Source organism: Python bivittatus, unplaced genomic scaffold (assembly GCF_059951505.1).
Source record: "Python bivittatus isolate LINGU-HERP-01145 unplaced genomic scaffold, Pbiv_v1 ctg000590_np1212, whole genome shotgun sequence".
NCBI lineage: Eukaryota > Metazoa > Chordata > Lepidosauria > Squamata > Pythonidae > Python > Python bivittatus.
The window spans coordinates 16,562,512-16,587,187 of NW_028277086.1; the positions used below are offsets into that span (position 1 = coordinate 16,562,512).

Below are 24,676 nucleotides of genomic sequence, written 5' to 3' on the forward strand. Positions count from 1 at the left end.
CATCCATCCAATTTGGTTTAGTGGCTAAGACATCAGGCTAGAAATTGTGACACCATGAGTTCTAGTTCCATCTTAGGTACAAAGCCAGCTGGGTGACCTTGGGCCAGTCACTTTTTCTCAGGCCTAGGAGGGAGACAATGGCAAACCACTTCTGAAAAACCTTGGCAAGAAAACTGCAGGGACTTGTCCAGGCAGTCTCCAAGAATCAGACACGACTGAACAGATGAATACACACACACACACACACACACAAATATGCACACATACTCACACACACAGATCTGAGACAGAGCAACTTGTCAGTTATTAGAAGAGGAAGTTTATTCTTTAATGGTGTTTTCCTATTTAAAATAGTGGCAGTCTTTTTTGTTTCTGGTATATTGCTTCTGAACTACACTGGCAGGCTGATAAATCAGATCACCAACCATACATAATTCAGTTCAGTAGGTAGCTGGCTGTGCTGCACAGAATACAAATATGTTTCCAACATTTTTTTTTCCCCCTTTTCCCTGCCAATTGTTGGAGGAAGTGATTTTTATGTTGCTGGAAAATGAGAATCAGACCTGAGCAAGACTAGAAGCAGCCTTTGGTCATTTTAACAGAAAGGGAGTTGCTTATAGGGAATGCGGGGAGGGGGAGAAGGTTATAGGTAATCCTTGAGGTGAAAGGAATTCTGTGTCAAGACAAAGCAGGAAGAAAACAGAAAGAGATCAGCAGTCTCAAAGAGAGAGAGGTGGTAGAGTAGGACATAAAAAGTGAACACAAGGGAAATTTCTAATTCTTCTTCTATGTCCAGCTAGCCCTTGGAGTCAATAGGTTATTAGGTGCTGAGTTCCATGTAGCTGAAATCATACTACCAAGACATACTTGACCAGATTTTAAACTTATTCAGTGTGAATGATTTCCTCAGTTTTTGCTATAGTCCAGTGGGCTATGAAGTAATCTGCCTTAATTTAACTTTACAAATTGTATTTGAATGTCCGCGCTACATGAAAATGAATATTGGTATATGACATGTTCCTGGATTTCTATGATCATCTGGGCTGACAAAACATTTCCAAAATTAGGTGAATATTAAAATGTGCATATGAATGAAGACAATATGAGAACAATATACTAATGAATGTAGAGAATCATATTTAAGAATTTATCCATATTCCACAGAGCATGTGGGAGTAATCAGATATGCTCAAATATTAATAGAATTGCAAGAGAAAATTGATAGACACATTAAGCACCTTTACCTGCTTATTGATTTTCCTCATCATTCTGGACATTATATTAAATATGAATTGTAAATACAGATTTATTGTAAAAATAAGGATAACATTGTGTGCTTCAAAGAGTACTTGGCATGCTTCTGTGGCTGTACTGCAAATGTATTATAATAGGTAACAGCTTTATAATTTCCTTAGAAAAATAAATTGACATGGGAAGAAAGCATAGGTATATGATTAGAATAAACAAACATTTCATGCCAGTAATCATTGCAAATCCTGTCACTTTGCAAAATTACTTAAATGGAAATAATGTCAAAGAAATCATGAGCTGAAGAAATGAGAAGATTTAGAGTTTAGATCAATATTATAACGTGCTTAATTAGAATAATCTTTGTTATGTCACATCTACAAAGTGTCCTGATTGGAGACTGAACTATATATGAGTATTAAAAATGAGACTGTTCGACCCAACCACCCCTCAACCCCAATCCCATCCCATCTATGTTAGCTGGAAATCTTTGTATACCAATATTTCATCTGGTATAAAATAAAGTTGCCATTAAATGTTTATACTGCATCATTTGGAGATTAAAGGTTTCAGACAAAAAATTTTTTTATACCTTTAGTTTTGAGTGTAAAGACATTCAATGAATTTCTACACACATAAGCCAGAGATTGGCTAACAGCACTGTCCTATTAACATTTATTTAGAAGAAAACCTCACTGAATTCTACCAGACAACTTACTTAATAAATATGGGTAAGAGTTCAGCTTGAAGAAATAAATGTCTTTGTAGATACATGTCTCAAAATATCCAAGCTTTTTGAATAATGGAAATACTGTGCCTTCTTCAAGAACTATGGCTATGTCTTATTTGTACTCATGTACTGTAATTATGACATGAAAAGGTATACTAATTCAGTGTCATGGCCAGAAGAAGGTGAAGAGGAGTTACAGGAGGGTCATCAGCTGAAGGGATTCAGTTGGAAGAGTTGCAGGCAGGGAAAGCAACATTGCCTAGCAACCAGGAGAGGCAGTTATCACAGCCTCAGAAGACGAGGAGGTGGAGCTAACACTTCCCCCCAATGCAGGGGCCTGCTGTGAAGAAAGGAGGGCTGAACAAAGGTGCTCAGCAATACTATTGGCCAGAAAGAACCCCGCCCCATCAAAGGAACAAATTCATGTCATGCAGTCCCTATATAAGGGAAGCCGCACCCCTTAGAGTTCCATTGAAGACAACTCTCTGTTTACCTTTCCACCATATTCCTCAACTCCTTAGCCTGCCTTCTCAAGTTGTGACTTTGGACTCTCATACCATGTTTGTTTGACCCCCTAGTACCTTGGTTACGGATTGAACTTTCTCTTGCCTCTAATCTAAGCTGGTTGGGTTTTTGTGCACTAGGCATTTTGGGTGTGAGGGACTATGATTGTTTGTTCAAACCTTTTTTTACTATTAGAGTTCTGTTTGAAAACCTTTTAGTAAAGATTTACTACCTGTGTGAGAAAGCTATGTAGTTGACAGTTGATTCTCTTTCTTTTTTTTTTTAATTCCTATTGTGTTGTTTTTATTATTTAATTTTATGGATTATTTAATTCAGTATATTCATAAGAATATGGAAATAAACTGGGGAAGATGGATCTGGGCAAAAACTATTAAGGAGGTGTTGTTAGTGGATAGTTGAACTGATAAAGAGAGGTTGAGTACACTCATTGCTGTAAAATAATATATTATGCCTTTCAGAGAAGTTGGACCTTAGATACTACATTGCTCTGGAGTGTGAGTGTTCTTGCGGTACAGTTGTAACTCCTCATGGAAAGCAGTTGATTGATGGTACACTTCAAAATAACATTCTATTGTGTGCTATCCTGAAAAGTGATGCTAATGGGACAAACAATTAATGTAGATGATAAAAAATATATTCAGGGTGGATAACGGCCTGAGTTGCTTACAGGAGTGTCTATTCTGAAAACATCAAGTTGCATCTGCAGAAGCCAGGTTGTTACAAGGACGTATTTAAGGGAGCATGTTTAATCTTTGTTGAAAGAGCTTCATTGCTTTCAGTTTTGATATGAGTCCCTTTTGAGTATGGAACTCATTGCAAATATTTATGTTTTTTGTTTGCTTGTTGTTTGCCTGATTTAATATGCAATTAGCATCTTCAGTGCCAATTGGGAAATTGTAAAGCAATGCATAGAGGGCAATTCCCTATTTTCCCACAATTCAGTTATATCACACTTGGGTCCAAACTGGAAATGACTGATTATAAAAAAGGTCATTGTAAATAGCTCAATGAAAACATCAACTCAATATGCAGCAAGAGTGAAAACAGCCAGTGCCATGGCTGGTATCTTTAGGAAACTTTGGAATACTATTCTTGTATCCCTCTCAGAAAACATATGGCTGAGAACTTTGGACCCAATATACCGATGGAACAGTGGAAAATATGTGGTTAAAAGGATTGATATTTACATTATTTTACAACCTAAAAGAGAATTTTCATAACATGATGTACCATTGGTACATTCAACTGAAACCAGATCTTTTCTTGCTGGGATTAATGGACAGCCAATTAGAAAAGAGCCATGGAAGATTGTTTTTATATATGATTACTGTTGCAAGACTACTATATGCCCAAAAATGGAAATACTCTCAAATACCCACAATGGAGGAATGGTTGGTGAAGATGACAGAACTAGCAGAGATGGCAAAATTAACTTGTTTGATTAGAGAAAGATCAATAACTACATTTATCAGGTACTGGAAGGCCCTTATGGACTTTTTGCTGACAAAGGGAAAAATGAACTTGTGATTTATGGATTTGAAGACTGGAAAGGGTAGCTGATTTCGAAGGAAATTATAACTTTAGAGAGAGAGGGCAAGATATAAATGTATCTATAACCACTGTCAAGAAGAACTTAACCGATTTCTTTATAACTTTTCTTTTCTTTTTCTTTTTCTTTTTCTTTTTCTTTTTCTTTTTCTTTCTTTTTCTTTTATATTTCTTTTTCTATTTTCTTTTCACTATACTATTTTTCTTTATTTTCTTTAATAGTTTTTACTTTGTTAAAAATTTCTTCAACAAAAATTATTAAAAAAAAAAAGAAAATGTATCATGGAATCAGAACAATTATTAAAAGTGATCAACATTCTTGAAACTAAGAATTGTTGTTTTTCTAGCTGTGATCTAAAGACAGATCTTCTCTCAGTGAAGCAGGCCTTATTACATGGAGGCTGTGTTACTGAATTTCTGACCACCACATTTTAAAAAGGAATTTTAAAAATTGGAATTGGTTCAGAGAAGGGATGTGATTTCAATTTTCATTCAAGAGTATAAACATTATTATTATTATTGTTGTACATTATATTATATAATGTTCCACCTAGAGTTTTTAAAATGAGGCAGTATATCAATCATATAAATAAATAAAAGAAATAAGGATGATCGAAGGATTAGAAACTCTGCTGTGAACAGGTATTGAAGGGGCTGGATCTTTATATAGCCACCCAAAGTCACTTTGTGTGAGATGGGTAGCTATATAAATATGATTGTGTGTGTATATATATATATATATATATATATGTATGTATGTATATGTGTGTATATATATGTGTGTGTGTAGTTTTGAGAAAAGATGATTCAATGGGACTACGATAGCACTCTTGAAACACCTGAAAAAATGTCACACAGAAAAAAGGCCAGGGCCTATTCTCTCTCAATTTACATGCAGGATTTGTCGTAGGTAGGTGGATTCTGACAGGAAGATTTTCTAACATTCAAACGGAGTAGTTTGACAGTGGAAATGATTATGAAGACAGGAGGTTGGAAATAGTTATGCAGAGAGGAGATAGGCTTCCATTCATTGCATGCAATGAAGCTGAAGCTACAGAATCATGTTGGTAGAATACTTCAGTCGGGATTCATGCCCTGAAGAAAGAGTTGGACTCAGTGGCCAAAATGGCCTTTTTCAACTCTATCATTCAATGTGCCCAACTGATACATTAATAATTAATGAAGCATCAATGAATAATGTATGCAGAATAATGAATACAATTTATAATGTTATTGGAACTGTCCATTCAAATGACTAGAATGCGTTGTTCAGCCACAGAAATTTTACAGGAACTGTGTATTCACATTGAACTGTGCCTCTTCCATAGGAAGTTTCACTGTATACCTATTTCTTTTGAGCCTGAGATACTGTCCCGAATACCAACTTCATTCATATTAAATTGTCTGCATTCAATCCCATTCTTGATCTATTAGTTAGAGCTGATAAATAAGGACTTCTTCTGAGTACTGGCCACATATCTTTAGAATATCAATGTTATTTGAACATTGTGTGCTACTGTATTCAAGCATTTTTTACTGCCTTTAGTATCAATTATCTGTTATCTTAATGTAATTTTAATAATCCTCAGTTATATGATTAGATGACCGCTTTAAAGGCAGATACCCTAAAAGGTAGACTAAAAGTCTTTTTAATAAATAATATGCTGAACAGTGGAAAAAGGAGGTTTTTTTCCCCCACCTTTGTTTTTTCCCCCAGTTTCCCCCACTGTTTTCCTCCACCTCTGTCTGCAATGACACTAGAACTAAGATCCAATAAATCTACTATTTATCAGATGTTGGCAAAGCAGTAATTTTCCTTATTGAGCATAATGGATTTGCATATGCACAGCAGCATATTTTGAGGATCACTAGCTCTAATGACTTTAAAATTGTATGAGACCAAATTAAGGAAGGTAGCTACATTAATAGTTAATAGCTATTAGGTGGCTAAGTTTTCTATCAGATTCCTTCTGGCTATTATTGATGTCTGCTGGGGATAGTATTATTTGTTGGATACATTATTACTGTCTATCAAAAGTTTATTCATAGTGCAGAATAAAGGAGGGATCATCTGGCATCTTACTTTCTATCTCTATTCTGCTACCACTGTGTACATAAAAGAGTTAAAGCTGAAATAATCAAAGGCCACTGTCTTTGGGGTTTTTCATGCTAATTACACATGGTATTGTTTCCATGGCTCTTGAAAATTCTGTACCTTTTGATAGATCAATGATAGATAGATAGATAGATAGATAGATAGATAGATAGATAGATAGATAGATAGATAGATAAAATTCTTGCTTGTTGTTCATCTCTCTCTCTCTCTCTCTCTGTTTCCCTTCCTGTTTTTGTCTACCTTTTATCCCATTTTGCCAGTGAACTGCTTTAGTGTTTGGTGATGTTTAATAAACATCAAGATACTGTATATTTTTGCTAGCTGGCCTGAATGGCACGTGTGCTTGCTCTGATCTGGATTGACTGGGAGTATGCTGGGTACAAATTAAACTGGAATTTATCTACTGTAATTTTCTGATACTATTCTGTTCATGCTTATTAGCTTCCCTGAAGCATCTTATTGTTTACTGTGAAAAACAGGACAACGGTACAGATTGAATAGGCATTATTTAAGCATGTTTAATGTCTGAGATATAGGTTAAGATGGCTGTGTGTGTGTGTGCGTGCATGCGTGCGTGTATAGAGAGAGAGAAAGAGAGAGAGAATGCCAACCAGAGTCATATGGTTTGAGTTGGGTGACCTTCTAAATCTAGTAAATAAAGAAATAATATATTGCTTCAAATCTGGCAAGCTGATTGACAGATCACTCAGAGAGGGCTACTTCCCAGGTGAAGGACAGAATGCAAGATGTTTATAAACCTTAAACTTCTCCAGGATTAGTTCTTTTTTAAAGACAAAAGCTGCTTCTTCATCAGTTAGACACATCCACATCTGCCAAGCTGCGTAGTGGGTGGAATGAACACAATTTAATAGCCGCTATTCCAGGCTGCTGATAAAACAGCACAGTTGGAATGCTGGGACAGTATTTTTGATTCATTTTAAGAAAAGTGTCTGAAGTTGTAAACACATCTCTGTGTTTCATGAATCTGAAGCTGGACTGATCAAGGAGGAGGAACTCTCAAGTAACAATATTAACAACAACAAAACCTATGTTATCAGAAAATTAAGTGGGTCCACTAAACTATGAAAAGTTACTTTAGGAAATTCTGTGTTATATGACTAACATGTAATAGCTATAAACTATAAAAAAGACTTTTTGTGTTTCTTCTTTCTCTTATGCTATACTGTATCATATATCACTTGGAATTTGTATATTGTCCATATATAAATAACCTTATGGTCCAGTGAAATATGCATTAGATAACCTGGGTTCAAGTACATACCTTTATCAAATGGGGACAGAGAGGGCTTAAAAGTGTAAAAATTATAAAGCAGCTCTACCTGCATTTACAGTAAAAAAGATGAAAAGAGCATCTTAACCTTCATTCAAATTAAGCAGCCCATAGCAGTAGCATTGCTATGGCATCTTTCCCTTCTAAGAGGAGAGTTAGAGCAAAGCAAAGAGTTCTTGGAAGGGTTGGGAACTATGACCAAATTCTACTTCCAAAGCAAAACAAACCAATATTGCATTGTAGCTGGAGTGTTTTGCTAAAATGGAACCAGCTATTAAGCTCGGTGGGTGGCCTTGGGTTAGTCATACATTTCTCATGGTCAAAAGGTTGTGAAGATAAAATGAATGAGAGAGGAATGAACGTGTTTTCTCCCCTTAATTCACTGAAGTGAGGAAATGGAATATATCATATAAAATAGGTGGGTTGTTTATAGTTGTATAGTTTGGGGGCTGTTCCTTAAGCACTTATCATTCCTAAATTCCTGGTTGCACTCTTGTAAAAAAATGGTGACATGATTTCCTGCTATTTTGAATTAGGGAATGAAGAAGCATCTGAAAGAGGCTAACACAGTTTTGTTTGTTTTAAGACAGATCTTCTATCCCCCAACAAATGGACAAAAGTGGAAAACCCATCTCTGTACACATAATACAGCACTGTCCATTTTGTATTTTCACTACACTCACACTGATCTGTATCACTCCAAACCATGCTTCTCCTGACTAGCAAAGGTTATTTTCTCCTATCCTGAAAGTATATATAATTTTGATCTCATTTCATCCCACTACACCATTCTAAAAATTACTTGGTCCTTCCTTAAATCACATGGGATCTGTTTTACTAGATCATTTTACTTTAATAAAATAAATATGTTTGCTAAATCAGATCAAAGATCTGTCTCAATGATACTTGGCAAGGCCAATCATAAAATTAAAAAAAAACAGTTGGATTTTCCAGGATCACAGTGAACATCATGACATAGCAGATTTATAGTTACTTTGATGTCTCAGAAAATTATTGCTTGGATCCCACACCTATCTGATCTATTAAAAGCCAATTCCCCCTCCCCCCAAAAGCCTACAATCAGGATATCCAAAAAACTGTGTTTGATTTATATCCTTCCATTTATTTAGAAATTCAAGAAAGGGTATATGAGGCTATATCCTGACCACGGAAACCTTGTGAGATACATTTGCCTAAAAGCAACAGCCTCAAAGTCACCAATTATGTTTTCATGGCAGAGGGTATGCATCTCTCATACTCCAGGTCCAACTTCTTAACCACTGCATCACTGTGGCTTTCATGGCATTTTTTTGCTATTGTCCACCATAATTGATCTTGATAGTCAGGTCAGTACTGATACTAGGGAAAGCATATGGACAGCCATTGTGATATACTGATATAGCCAAGTTCAGATCCATCCTTGGCCATGGAAGGTCAGTGAGTGACTTTGGGCCAGTCGTTCTCTCTCTCAGCCTGACAGGGTTGTTTTTGTGGAGTGCTTGGTGCTCCCTGGGCTTGGTTGTTTGTTTGCAGACGTTCCATTGCCCAACTAGGTACCATCATTAGTGTGATTGCTGATGTTACCTAGATGTTACCTAGTTGGGTAATGGAATGTCTACAAGCAAACAACCAAGCTCAGGGAGCACCAAGAACTCCATAGTTCAATTTTCAGCTATGTATATTCTCTCCTTCTGGAGGGTTGTTTTCGGGGGGATAAAATTAGAGGAAGAAGCACTGTGTATACTGCCCTGAGCACCTGGATGAAAGTCTAATAAATAAATATAATACTTAAATAGTCGTCATGTTTTGTAGCTATTAATAGACTATTTTTCCTTCAAGTCAGTCTTGAACAAATTCATGCATGCCCTTTTAATTTATCCAGTTCTTTTAAATGCAAATTCCATATCTGTACTGTGTAAAGTGCCTCCATTTGCATGTCCTGATGAATCCAGAAAGTTCTGAGCTAGGATAATGAATGTTATGAAGATGACAAATTATAATTTTATAAAGTTTTATCTCTATATTGAGAGTAGATTTACAATTCTTTAGCAAAACTCTTTTATTTAACACCTCTTTCCTAAAGAAAAAAGCTCTATTTTAGAACTCTTCCTTGCCATCCCAATTTAGAGAACTGCAAAATTATACAAAATAATGCACAATAGCTATTTTTTCCTCCTTACAAGTCTTTTTCTGAAGCCTTTTGAAGGAGCTGGTGGCCTTGGTGACTAACTGGGGGTTTCTGATCCTATTAAATATGTTTGTCTTATTTGTCTTTTTCTCATTCAGGTTATCTGGAATGAATATCCCACCTCCAATTATCAGCAACAAAAACTGGCTAAGGCTTCATTTTGTAACAGACAGCAACCACCGATATCGTGGATTTAGTGCTCCTTATCAAGGTATATTTAATGAAAACCATTTTTCCTCCCTCTTTCAGACCTAGGAATGGAAGGGGGGAGGGGTACAAACAAAATATACCACTCATTCAAAAGGAAGAAAACTTCTTTATCTGTAAGTTCAGACCAGCAGAAACAGGCATTCTCTGCGGTAAGGACAAAACCGCATGAAGCACTAAGGTTTATTTGCTCTGCAAACCCCAAATATTTAAGAGAGATTTGGATCAGAAGAGGAGTGCAGTTTATACTGAACCTCTTCTAAACATTGTGATCCCGTTGGAACATTTAGGCCAATGCTTATTTGTGTAATTGCAGCATGATCAAGCAGAATTATTTTGGTTGAGTAGAATACATTTCATTGCATGCAGTCTCTTTTTACTGTTTATTAACCAGGTTTTTATTTATTAACTTATATTTTCTATGAGCAAATTTGTATGAAAAGAAAAAAAGAGGGTTTCAAAGGCTGCCACAACCATTTTGCCAGTGTTTTTGAGCTTGAAACACATCAAAATGACTGAAATAACCTGATCCAAATGCAAGACACCCTGTTCAGATGTGAAAGGATTAAAAGGAAAATCTATTTTAGGCTTAGATGGGAATTAGTTTGAATCCAAACATTCTGGGTACTGCCAGGGAGTACTAATTATGTATCAGGCAGTATTATTCTTTTCCAAGCCCTCTTCCCCTGCCTTTTCTTTTCCTTTTTAAAAATTTGGTAAACACAATTTGTACAGTTTTGTAAAGTGTACCCTTCAGGGAAAGTTTCTATTTTTTGACATAATGTAATGCTGAGGCTTTATATAATATATATGTTCAAAACTTCAGAATAACTGCAGCTTTATATGTGAATTATTCACATTTACAAGTGCTTTGCAGAATCCCATAACCATGTTGAATTTTAAACTACCTATAAAAGTAAATTTTTCTCATATGGCATAGAATATCTGCAAAATAAAACTACAGAGCAACACAAATTCCAATAAGTATCTGTGAATGTCCGTGTTTGCCCCTTGATAGCCTTTTCAAATTGAAGGTGAAAAGTTATAGACATAAATTATGAACTTACTATATATTCGTCTTTAAGTTGTGTCCCCTATTGAATGCATTTTAAGCGTCAATTGTATAAATGTTATAATTCTACTGAACTCAGAATTATTGTTGATTCTATAGAATTTTATTATTAAAGTAAACTGACAACGTGCATGTAGGAAGCAAAAAGTTTTTAAAGAGTGTCAGGATTTTATATGGCAAAATTCAGGACTCCTTTTGGTTTGGTTTTGAATATCATATGTTAAGTTACATCACATATTACACAGGAAAAATAAATATACTTTTTTTTTAAAAAACTGTTAAATAATATTTTAAAATGTTGTAGATATTTTGATTATGTCCAACATTGCACAGACTTCTGCTTAGTGGGACATCTTGCTATCCTTATTCCTGCAGCTCTTAGTTTCCAAAATCTGCTTTACAATAGTTCCTCAACTCTTTAGAACAGTATTGAAATGTGTGATGTAGAGGTGAAATGAAAAACAGTTCTGATAGATCCATCAGAACTGCCACAGAATTGTGGAATTAATATGAAATGAATAAAGGACAGTATTAATTGATGTGTTTAATAGAAATAGAGATACCTTGAATTTTATTGGACATAAGGCTACCGATTTCTCAACTCATAGGAGAATTGAGGACTGTTTTTTCAGCAGTGACAAGCTGATGAGTGCAAGTCTTTATTTTAAATCTAAAATTATAATATATAATGCAATATGAATTTATGTTTATTTCAATGGACATGTTCTTTTGTACTTCAGGATTGGACAGTAGCTAAGAATAGAACTACTAGCATAAATTGGTTTAATTAGTAGGCTCATCAACTGTGTCTTAGCTGACTGAGCAGTAGAAGGATAATTTTAATCATTCAAATTTAATTAAGATTTTATATTTGCTTTAGTATAATACCAAATGAAAATATATCTTTCCTGCTAATAACAGAAGCTTTGAATTATATTCCAACTATTCTAACTATTCTTTCAAGTTCTTTAAATATTGGAGATATAGCAATATTATAATAAGTTTAGAATATACCAATTAATAATTTTAAAGATAGATAATTAACCAAACTAAGTTCTCTATATAAAGTGATCCCATTCATTTATAACGGTACCTATTTTTTTTAATTAGTAACATAATATAATCAGCTGTTAAATATCACATTTATGCCTGGCCTTGCACCAACATCCATCTTTTCTGAAATGTTTTACAATTTAGATGGGTTGGGCTAATGTTGTGTATTACTTGTTCCTTCTTTCCTGGTTTTTTTTTGGGGGGGTACTCTTTATGGCCAAGTACTTAGCCACACCCAGCTATACCACCGATTTCATCTATCTATCCCATTTGTTCTTTATTCATTCACTTTCATGAGCCACTCATTAGAGAATGCTTCCATATATAGGGAGAAGCAGCCTGATATTCAAACATGCAATTTTTTGTCCTAGATTGTGCATCTACTCTGTATTCATTCCCTGTTATTGGCTCTGTTAGGGGAGGGGTTCATTAAGCTTTTTTTTTTTAAGAAGCAAAACAAAATTATATTATAAAACAAAGGGAAATGATTTATTGTAAGTTAAACTTTGCAATGAAAAAACAAATACATAGATTAAAGAGCAAATAAAATCCTTATAACCAAATGAGATCAGAGGAAACTAAAACAATAACATTGATTTCAAAGATTACAAAGCAATGATGTCCTGGAGCTAAAATATTTTAAATAATACAAGATGTATATTTTAAAATAAATACTTTAAGTAGGTTTTAGCAATGGTGAACTAGTTACAGCACATTTGTTAATGTATGTCTGGTGGTTTTCTCTTTCCTGAAAAAGAATAATAGTGAGTCTATTATGGCATCTTAAACCTTCAGTCTCCCCTTAGTGTTTTTGTATTTCAGTAATACCATTTGAAAGGGCATGGCATTTCAAGTATTTTTCCAGCCCATTTTTTCCCCTTTATTATTTTTATAATGTTAGAATAAACTATATTAGGCACATTCTGCTGTGTTGGGTATTTCTTGAAACAAAATGGAATTAATGCAACATCTGTCAATTGGCACTTCTCTGCAGCTTGGTTGGTGGGCCTCATATTCAGCTGTCCTGCCTTTGCACCACAAAGGTTAGTTTACTGGCTGGGAGAGAGATTATGGATGATCCAACTTTGCTTGGGAAATCCAAGTCTTGCCACAGCGGTCTTCCTGCTGATTTAAATCCATTTTATTTCATCTTTTGCTTTTGCTTCTCTCCTTGCCTACTTCTTTTATCCTTGAGATAAATGAATGTATTTCTCTTTGGCTCCTGCTTTCTGGTAAAGTTGCTATCTGCCCACTTCTCTGTTGTATCATAGTTTTGCTGCCTTCTTACTGAACAGTTGTGTCTTATGAATTAGAAAGAGTGTGTGGATTCAGCTTCCCAGCAAAACATCAGGTTAGGTAGGACTAAGATGAAGATGTAGAGGAAGGAAAAGGAAAAAAAAAAAAGGAGTACAAGTTGGAGAACTGGCATTTTAAGTTTTCACTTGGCGAGCACAAACCAGTATATAGTCTGTATGGTGGAGCTCAAAGACCATTCAGTACAAGAAGCCAGAATACGAATTGCTGCCTTTCTATAGTGGGGCCCCATTGTCTGTCAAATCAGAATAAAGTGGTTCATTCACAATAGCTTTTTCTTGTGATAAGACTGTTGGTTTCTTGCTATGCTACTTTAACATGTAAAGACAGACTATTTATTATCTATACCAAAAATGATATCTTCTAGAACTGAATGAGTGTCTCCTTAGATTAGAAAGACTGTGTCTCTTAAATTATTAAAATATCAAGGAAAGGACAATAGTATGATGCAAGAAAATAATGTGATGAATGGGATATTCAGTTACAGGTGATAGGGCCCAATACAACAAGGTGACAAAATTTCTGGTCTCTGCAGATAGGTGCTGTAGATGATGACAGACAGACAGACAGACAGACAGATAATATTTATGTACTTTTCCTTCTGTGGCTGCATATACTGTATGTTAATCTGTAGATATCTATCAGTAGATCTGTATGTTTAAACAAACTGGAATTAGTACAGAATTAGTACATTTGGTAATAGAACTAAAAATGCATTGGTAGGGCCTACCAATTCATGTTTTATGTATACCAAAGTTTATGCCAAAAATAAATATACAGTATCCAAATATTATTTGGAGTATTTTCCAGAATTTGAACAGACTTTACCAAAAGAAAAAATGAAAAGAGCTGTGATGCATCACCTTTTGGCGAGTGAGCAAGCTAAGGATGGGGCATACAGATAGACAGCCCATCATTGCAATAGCTGTGGTGGAAGGAAGTGGTGGTAGGGAGAAAGAAAGAAAAATAAGCCCTTGGTATGAACCAAGATAGTTATCTTGAATTCACACTTGGTTTAAACATCCAGGAGCTATAATGTTTACTATAATAGATGAATATGGGTACATCCTCTAAAATGTGTCATCACAGAATTTATTATGTTTGCTACTCAACACACCAATTTAGATTTCTTTATTAACATATATCACTTTTTAAGGTGAGTAAAATCCCATGCCCTAGAAAGTTTAATCAGACTCCTCCATAGGTTCTTATTTTCATAGGATCTAGAAGGACGAGTCTTAAAATGGAACAAGTATCCAAGCTTTCCAACTTCTATCTTTACATTTCAAGGACTGGACTTCTATTTAATTAGTTATATCACGGAGTCAGCACTAAAACCCACCTCATACTTTTGTAAGGATGGGCTGTTCACACTGAAGCTTCTTTTTAGGTGATCCTTCCAATAGTGTTTATGTGATACCACATAAAGTAAAATGATTTTTCTGCTCTGTCAAGATTCTCAAAATCTGCTGTCCAAGGTGGCCTTCTCACTATACCTAGTTCAGTAAAGCATGCTTACAAATCCATGGGATCTGTAATGGGAAAGATGGGGCCCACAGGGACACTCTGTTTGGAATCACACACATTCCCACTTTGAATTCAGTCAATTGCAAGAAGAAAGCTAAAGGTGTCCAGCCCTGAAAAGTAGAGCATCTTACAATTTCCAGGACCAGAAAACTGCAACTATATCCAGCACTCCCAGTTTATGATGGTAGTCTAATACTGTCTGAAGCCAAATAATTATTGGTAGTCTTGATTTTCAGGTTGCATTTAATGCCTGTGGCTGATTCTAGCACAAAGATTAATAAACCATATGTTAAGATAGGAAAACAGCTGTAGAACATCTAATTTCAATAGCAATCAAAACATCTGCAATGTGAAAACACTGATACTCCAGGTGGTTTACTTTGAGTAGTTGATTCAACGTTGGTGTATAATCGATGGCATACACAGAGGGTACCAAAAGAGTTAAGATAGGGTTTGCCCAACCCCTTTGTATAAAAGGTGGGATTTTAACTATACTGCCATATCCTCCATTTTGACTTTTTGATATCCCTGCTTCTGTCCCCAGTACCAATGTCTATAGTTTCAGGGAGATTTTGTTCCCTATACTATTTAAGAGGAAGTGGGGGAAACAAAAATGGTAGAATTCTAGTTATGACAATTTTTTTCAAGGATTTTTTTCTTTATAAGGCACAACAGAAACTAAAAAGAGTGAGGGAATGTTTATATCTGCCTTCTTTTTCACTTCCAATCTGTGCCTTAAAAAATGAATAGGATTTTTGCATTCATTGATAGGAATAAAAATGATAGAGCCATTGTACGTGTATTGATTAATTAATCAATGTATACAATAGAAGAGAATATATGTAGCTCAGGGATGAACTGTGGACTTCTTGGTGCTCTCTGAGCTTGGTTGTTTGCTTGCAGACATTTCATTACCCAACTAGGTAACATCATCAATGCTAGTGAGCAAACAGGGAACAAACCCCACACTCACTAGCACTGATAATGTTACTTAGTCGGGTAATGAAACAACTTCAAGTGAGCACCAAGGACTCCAAAATCAATGTCTGTTGATAAATTGAGGTAAGTATTAATAAAACTATCATTAATATAACTATCCTTGGCAATCAACCAATGAATAACCTACCAGACCATATAATTCTAAGATTAAAGCTCTTGTCTTAGTTTTTTTCTTACCCTGTTAACGAAACAGGGGAAGTAAAAGCTAATTTTTATAAGTATGGAAATGACAGCAATTGTTAGACCTACCCCAAGGAACTCCAAGAGACCATGTAAATTCAGTCCAGCAATGTTTATTAGCTACAACCTCTAGCAAGAATCTTCCCAGACTGAAACCCCAGCTCCCAAGTAATGCCAGCCACAACATTGTGAATTCCTCAGGAAGGTGCCAGTCTCATCCTCTTATATTTCCCACACTCCTCAGAAGATGAAAGAAAATGTTTTTCTCCCTGAGCCTGGCCTTCATAATTCCATTCCATCACACAATAGCCTCAATGGAAAACGGAATTGAAAAAGTGTGACAACTAACTCATTAAAGAACAAGGATAGTACTTGAGTTTCAGTGGACAGAATTATTGGTTATAGCTGGGATGGGGTAGACATTTGTTCAGTTGGCATTTTGGACAATTCCAACAATCATTTTGACAAGGGATGATATGAGTTGATCACTTTCATTACTGCAGTTGATAACTTTCATTATTGCAGAAGGCTTCAGGCAACTTATAACTAATACAAAAAGGAAGTGAAATAAAAGCAATAATAAAAAGTTATAGCACACCAAACTAATAATAATAACAATAACAACTTCTTACTCATCATCACTCCAAGGAAAACCATTTGCCATAACAACAGTTGCTGCCTGCTGGATGGGAACCCAGCATACTACCAACCTCCAAAGTTTGTTTGTTTTGAAACAGTCAATCTTTCCTAAACTGGATTGTTCTGATCTGACCTTGGGACCTGAAGAGTGACCCCCCCCCCCCAAAATACTTTTGGATGTAGAGGGAGTATTGGGAGAAAGTGGCTCCATATATATCTAGTTTCCAAGTCATGTAGCTCTTTTAATGTTTGTAACCAACACTTTGAATTGCACTGAAAGCAAACTGGCAACCAATAGACCTCTTGCGCTATGAAGGCTATCTATTTGCACTAGTTGCAGCTTTTAGATGGTCTTCAAGGTGGCCCCTTGAGCAGTACATTACAATAGACAATATGTGAAGTGACAAGAGCATGAGTAACTCTTGTCAGTTACTCTTGTTCCAGGAACAGCTGCAACTGGAACACCAGCTGAAGTCTTCTTGGTCACAGTTTCTACCTGTTGTTCCAGTAGGATCTGATATTCCAAGTAAAGCCATAAATTGTTCACCAGGTCTTTCTAGTGGAGCACAGTCTCATAGAGATACATAGAGATTGTACTGTCCCAGAATCAGCTGATTCCCTCGGTTTCACCTGGCAGTTATGAGCCTAATTTGGGCAGTTCTTTCCACTATAGCTGAGGAAAGGATCATGCAGATCGTGTGTCTAAAGAAATCATGTCTTACATCAAGGTCTGTGACACTCTGGAAGAAATTCAGCTCTGCTCTGTTATGCATTCCAATGGTTTCCATTGTGCCAGCTGCAAACAAACAGCCAAATAACCAGGCTGCATAGCAAGCTCCAGGGGGGGATGGTCTTTTCTTTTCCTTTTTTTACTATCTATACCTCTGCCTTGGGAGGACTACACCCAGAATCTTCTGGCCTGTGGACTGCAACTGCTCCAAATTGGGGTGATGAATATAATTGACATGTTGGCTTTGCCCTCTATTGAGGACAGCTTGCATTGCTAATGGTTGCACGTGGGTTCATGATATCTTCACAAAGTAGAAAATCGGCAGTAGTTATTCTTCCACCAAGATACTAATCCCATACCAGAAAGATATCCAAATTAAGATTATAAACTATTCTCTTTCATTTTCTTTCTCTCTGTGTGACATACCTATATATACCCACACAGATGTTCATATAGATATATACATTTGCCTGTTTCTTCTCTTTTTTTATTTCCTAGTTGTATATAGGCATAAACAACTGTATATATGTAGATAATCATACAGTAATATAATGCACACACATGTGCACACAGTTCTTTATACATTTATACCACTCTTTTCATCATGAGCTCAAGGGGGTTAACAAAAAATGTTAAACATATCAATTTCCCCATTAGGCTGTAAGGCAGTTCCTCCCACCCTTTGTGTAAACCTTGTAAGTATTAATGGTCAAATTTGAACAGGAAAACTTGGTAATTCTATCTCCCTGGATTGCTGACCCAGATGCTAACAGGTTTGCAGCCTAAATTTAGTGGAAGATAAACATAAGTAATCATCATGGATAGTTTTGCTACATCTCTTAAAACCAAAGATGCAGGAAATGTGTGTGTGTGTATACACACCCCCCCCCCCTAATTTTTCATCAAAAGGAAGCAAAAATGTTTACGAAATGGGATAATGCAAGTAGTAGTAGGTTTATAATTCTGGTGTAGCCTTCTAAAAAGGTTCTTTCCTTTATAATTGCCAACCTGAGTATATTTAAACCTGCTAGTATTAAAAAGCAAATCATTGCCATAGCTCACAGCTCTGCAGTATACTATACAGTGTTATATGCAAAATATCCAGGATCAATTTTGCTTTCTTGAACTCTTGAAAGTCACTGCTAAACTCAGATGAACTAATGCTCCATTTTAGCAGAAAGCGGATTCATATTTCCTAAGCTACCTAAGAAATATATTTCAATCCACATGGGAGCTTAAGCGGGTTTTGCCATGGTTAATACTTGTTACAGCAAGGAATGCTAGTAAAAACTGAATGACAATTTATATGTACAATGCTATACACAATGCCTGTTTGGAAGTCCATCTGCATTCTGGCCCAGACATTCATATGTTAACCGATTGAAAAAGAGTGGTCAGAGCTGTAGTAAAAAGGTCCCAGTTTTGTATATTAATAATGATAATAATCCATATTACTCCATTATGCCATTAAGAAATGACTTATTTTCAATTAAGATCCATTATCATAATCATTAGAGGCTCTCCTGTGCAACTCCATTAAGCACTTCTGGAAGTATACATTTATTGCCTTGTGTTATTGTGGAAGTGATGGTGACCTGCTGTAGGCTTGGTTACAATCCTTCATTATAGGTTTGTGGGACCAATCATGGATTTACTCATTCAATTTATATCCCACCTTTCAATTCAATTTGAATTTAGTTTAATAGGTGCTAAACAATAAAAGGCAGAATACATGAAAAATAAAAATTCAGTCAAATAAATGAAAATGATTGCAGACATTAATGAACATTTAAGAGTCTGGCAAAAGAGATGTAGATCTTTTGAAGAGATGCAAAGTGCATAGCTCCTTAGGGAGCATGTCCACCACTTGGAGTGACATAGAAAAAAACTGTTTTCAGAATTCTACATAAATGAGATTCTGACAGGCATAGAAAAAGAGAGTTAGCCCAAATGTAGCCATTTACCTTTATCTTCTATACTTTTGGCTAACATACTAGTTGATTAGGTTTACTGAATTGAAGTCTACAAGTCATACACATCTAATTTTGTGCTAGAAATCACTTCTCTTATTCAACTTGATAAGAAAGAAATTGTGTTCATTTTCTTTTTCAAAGGAGAAAAGTACAAGGAATTTTAATGGAGTTTTCAATTCCTGTGAGTCATGAAGAGTTTAGGAACTTGTGTATGCCCTTAACTTTCCATGCCTCATCTAAATCCATAGGAAGACACCATGAAGGGAGAGTACAGAGTGATGAAGGATACATGGTAGATGATTTCAGTATTAGTAGGTTCTGCCACCTCAAAATGAGCTGGAAAATACTACAAAAATATGTTCTTGAAGCTGTAAACCATCCTAAAAATAATAAATCTGTTTCATTGAGAAAGAAGGATTTTTTAGAAACTAAACCAACAATTTGACAACCAAATAGGCATCTATACATCAGTAACTAACTGAGAGCCAGTTTGGTGTGGTGGTTAAGACATGAAGCTAGAAACTGGAGACTGTGCGTTCTAGTCCTACCTAGGCACAAAGCCAGCTGGGTGACCTTGGGCCAGTCCCTCTCTCCCAGCCCAACTCACCTCACAGTTTTGTTGTTGTGGGGAAAATAGGGGGAGGAAGGAGTATTAGGTATGTTCGCTGCCTTGAGTTATTTATAAAAATAATAAAGGTGGGATACAAAAAAAAATCTAAAATAGAATCTAAAATCTAAAATTTAGATGGAGTCATTCCAAGGACTGCTAATACTGTGATATGATAGTATTTATTGCCTTTATTGTTCTAGTCATCTTTGACAGGACTGGGAACGTTTGTTACATATCTACCTCTCAACTTCAAGACCTCAAATAGAGGGTGATGGAGACAAGAAAAAAAGCCGTGGAGTCTGTTACAGACAGACAGGTTTGGGTTGTCCCTTGCTAGACACTATTTTTTGGCACAAACATGTTGTCAGTTCAAAAGTTTCTAATATACTTCAAATATATACTTAATCATCCAATTATTAGCAAGGCTGAAGTAAAACTTGATCTCAATTAAGAAAGAGTTGCTGTTTGTATATTGAGGTGGTCTGACAGCTCCAATATTATCTCTTGATGGGACTGTATTTTCCTTGGGAGAGCAGATCTGTGACTTTGGAAGTCTTTCTGGACTCATAGCTTCTGCTGGATAGTAAGAGAGGTCATGTCCAAGAGGCTCCCTTGGATGCACTAGTTGCAGCCCTATCTTGATTGAGAGGACCTCATAAGGGTGATTCACACCTCATCATGATTTGTTTGGACTACTGCAGTGTAAACTCCATGGAACTGCCTTTGGAAGCTACAGTTGGTCCAGGATGCAGCAGCCTGACTGTTGGCTGATGTCCTTTGGCATGAGCATATGACATTCACGCTTCAGGGTTTGCACTGGCTTCCTGTCAGCTTCTGGCTGCAATTCAAATAGTTGATTTTGTCCTATAAAGCCTTCATGATTTAGCAGTGGCTTAGCACTGAGGCACTCATGTGACAGTCTTCTCCAATCCAACTCTCATTCAACCAAGCTGATTCTCTCAACCCAGAAGAAACAGCTACCAAAATTCCCATTTTTGTAAAGTGAGGGGGTTTGACACCATGGATCCTGTTTCTCATTGAGGATTCCTGTATCATGGAAAAGCCTCCCTCTGGAAATCAGATTGGTTCTTCTGTTGATGACTTTCCAAACACTTTTTAAAAACTAAACTCTTTTTTCAGCCTACAGAGAATGAAGTCAATGAAGTGCTTTTATTATTTATATTTTATTTTGTTGTAGAGTTTATAGTTTTTTCAGTTTTTTACTATTATAAATGTTTTATTGAATTGCTTATACTTTTTCTGAAAAAAAGAAAAGGAAACACTGTTGATTGTGGCAGGTATAACACTACTGAGAAACACAAATAACACAAGCAATTTTGTTAGCCTTTCAACATAGACCAGAATAGGATGCAAGAGTTATGAATGCTGATGCTACTCATTACATGTTTCTCAACTTCAGCAACTTTAAGCTGTATGGACTTCAACTCCCAGAATTCCTCAGCCAGCATGCCTCTTAAAGTATTCAAGGTTGAGAAACACTGCTCTAATACCACATTTCAATATTTATTAGTAATGGGAAAACTGATTTTTTTTCTCTTCCTATTACCCATATGTGTCCATAAGGGGGCAGTGGGGAGCAGGTAATGAAAGTTGTTTCAAGATGCAAATTCCACCACATACATACATGCAACCTTGTGACTCAAGTATGAATGGGCATCAGTTTGCATTGTGATGTCATAATGCACCGTTTTGTCATTTTGAAGTCCTGGTTAGGTACAGATGTCTATGACTTTGCAATGGAAATATAGTTGAGGCTTATTTAAACATAAGTGCTCTAGAAACTTTGGCTTAAAATCTTATTCTGTTTATTTTATCATACTGTCACGTTCAAATACTTCCAGGCTATTTATTAATTATAAGCTTCATGTGTGCATCCTGTTCCTTTTTTTTCTAGGAGCTCAGAAAGTTAAAATAGACCTATGAAATAGGTTAGCCTACATGATTATGACTTCCTCAAACATCTTGCTTTTAGTACACAGTGGGACTTTTAACTTTTGTTAAAAGCCTGTTTGATCTGAACAGTGATCTGATCTGAACAGTGCACGAGGTTAGCCATTTATATCTCTCTTCTCAAACTGCAATTTTTATGCTATCATTTTAAGTTCAAATCCATTCCTTTTTAACTCTCCATAAGCATCTATATTTTCCGTCACCCTAGTTAACTCCTCATTCTTTCTCTGATTCTGCAACACTTCTTATCTGGTGATTTCTAATGCAATGGCAGCCACAGACTTTCCAACAGTCCCTTAGCTACTTACAAATGCTGTAGCAGACATGGGCTCCTGCTGCTTTAATCAGAATAACAAATGAGGCTGACCCCCTTTTGAACATGTGTGTGATATCATGACATATGTACAAAAGAAGTGGGGCTTGCATCATGACAACCTAAAGCAACTTTCAGACTGACCCATTTGACCTCCATCCCATAGATACCTCTGGTAGCTGAGATGACAGGAATGTAGGTTAATTCATTTTTTGTGTCCTCAGTACCACTGCAACAGAACTTGTAGCTCATCTTCCAAAAGACAACAAAGGAGGTATCTAATTGCTGATTTGCATCTACTGTTGCACCTGCTACTGCTGGGAAAAGGAGAAACAATTGTTCTGACATTATGGAAACTTTCCAGAAATTAAGATTCACGAAGCTTAGTAAGTAGTCCTTTTGAGTAGAAATGTATAGGGTTACACTACCAAACTGCTATGCATTTTCCATTCATGGTTAACAATTGCAAGCGGATAAAAACTGCAACTTAAACCAGAGAGAGTTTAACCTCCCTAATAAAAATCCTTTTACCAACTATTTTAGTTCCTGATTTTATTTTGCTTTCTGCTTAGCCACCAGCTATAATAAGAATTATTTAAAAAAAAAAAACGTTAAAAGCGTTCTCTTTTGGAAATAAACTTTATGTCGGCAAAATGTTTCTTCCTACCATCATTAGACAAAGAAAGTGTACAGACATTACCAAAGTCATTCAGAATATGATTTGACATCACAGTTTGCTGGCTTGTTTCCTTTTTCCAGTGATTACACTTTTAGAATAAGATGCTCAAAATCCTCAAGCAGAGATGTAATCTGATGCATTTTTGTATGATTTGATTTGATTTGATTTTGCTGAGTAGAAAAAGCAGTGCATTTAGACTCTTTCTAATGTTACCCTAGCTTTTGTCAGTCCCTTACCACGCAACATTTTTTAAATTTATTTTTATAAATAGTTTATATTCTTGCTGATAAAAGCAAGCAACATTTAATAGAGAATCCAGCTGTTGAAGTTTGGTTCTTTACAATGATTTTGTCCTCTTTTGTAAATTTAGTTTTGGGTTTAGTTTACTTGAATTAATTAAATTAAGTATTCTCTCCTTTACTTTCAGTTTGTGGTTTTTGCTTGTTTGTTTTTTGCATGTCCACACCCACAACAAAGCAGTTTAAATAATTTAAATAACATACAAATATGTGTCAGTCATCCTTAAATGTCATTTATCCCTATTTACTGCACAGAAATATACCTATAGGCTCTGTGTACACAGAAAAGGCTATAATAAAAACAACACTTGTAAATTAAAAATGAGTTTGTTCCATGAAATGGTTGGTTGGAAAGGGTGCGTCAGCATAACTCCATGCTTCATCATTACTGTCTTAAACACTCAAAATCAATAACTGGCCTATATTAGCCAAAGTTGTTTTGTATGCACAGATGACCTATTCTGCATACACAGACTCACACCACACCTCAGGGGCATTATTCTGAGCATAAAGACCCACCTGGGCTTCATACAATACTTGGGCTAAGGTTTTAGCTTGAAGCAGTTTTGAAGCAGCCGGTATTAATTTGCCTCCTTTGGTAAAATAGAACTGTTTGATGGCATTTGTAGATCTTAATGCTGTCTGGGAGACATAATCATGATGTCTCCCAGACAGCATTCTATAATCATTCCCTTGAAGTGGAAAACCTCTCCCGGGTATTGAAAGTTGTGATCCTGTTCACTTGGGTCCCCCTCTATGTTCCATCTTTGAATTTTAGCTTTTTGGGAGAAGAATAACTTTGGCTTTTTTTTTTTTAATTTACCACCAACCTATTTTCCTTACAATACTGGACTGTAGCATTCATTGCCTTTCTGATTCCTGTGAGAGAAGGTGAAAGAAGGACTGCATAATATTGAAATTTTGTGGCCTGCAAACTCACACCAAATCCAGTTAAACGTGAAAAGGAGGCAATCTTGATATTGGCTTCTTATTGCTATATTTATTTGGGATGCAATCGTGCATAGAAAAGCAGGACAGCAAGTGCCATTCAGGCACAATTCCTGAGCCACCTCTCAAACCAGCTATAGCCAGCAACTGAATTCTGATGTCAGTTTTCATCTGTCTCAAATTGCTGAACACAATTGTAATTACCCAGCTCCTATTTGCATGTTAGGATTCTGTTTTGTTTTGCTTTGCTTTTTTATGAATCAAGTCTCCAGAAGCTTCAATTACTTTAGGCAATATAACTTTTTGTTGTTGTTGTTTGTTTGCTCTGCATATTAAAGTAATGCATGCGAGATTGTATCTCATCCCTTTCTGCTCTGTTATGCAGCCTTATTACCAGAACAGAAGCTGCTTTGACTAGTTTGCAAGTGGCATCAGGGATTTCCAGGGAGAAGCTTCTAGCATTATCTGATTGAAATTGGCTCCCCTATTTAATGCTCCTGATTCAAAGGATACTTG

General features: G+C 35.9%; 1 protein-coding gene across 2 annotated transcripts in view; it reads left to right on the forward strand.

The window, feature by feature from the left end:
• The window catches only part of CSMD3 (CUB and Sushi multiple domains 3), a 623,909-nt gene that overhangs the window by 223,366 nt on the left and 375,867 nt on the right, over positions 1-24,676 (forward strand). For both annotated transcript variants that reach the window (XM_088149036.1, XM_088149037.1), the window contains exon 6: positions 9,745-9,857. In XM_088149036.1, the coding sequence (XP_088005162.1) occupies positions 9,745-9,857 (113 nt within the window). The remainder of the gene's footprint in view (positions 1-9,744; positions 9,858-24,676) is intronic.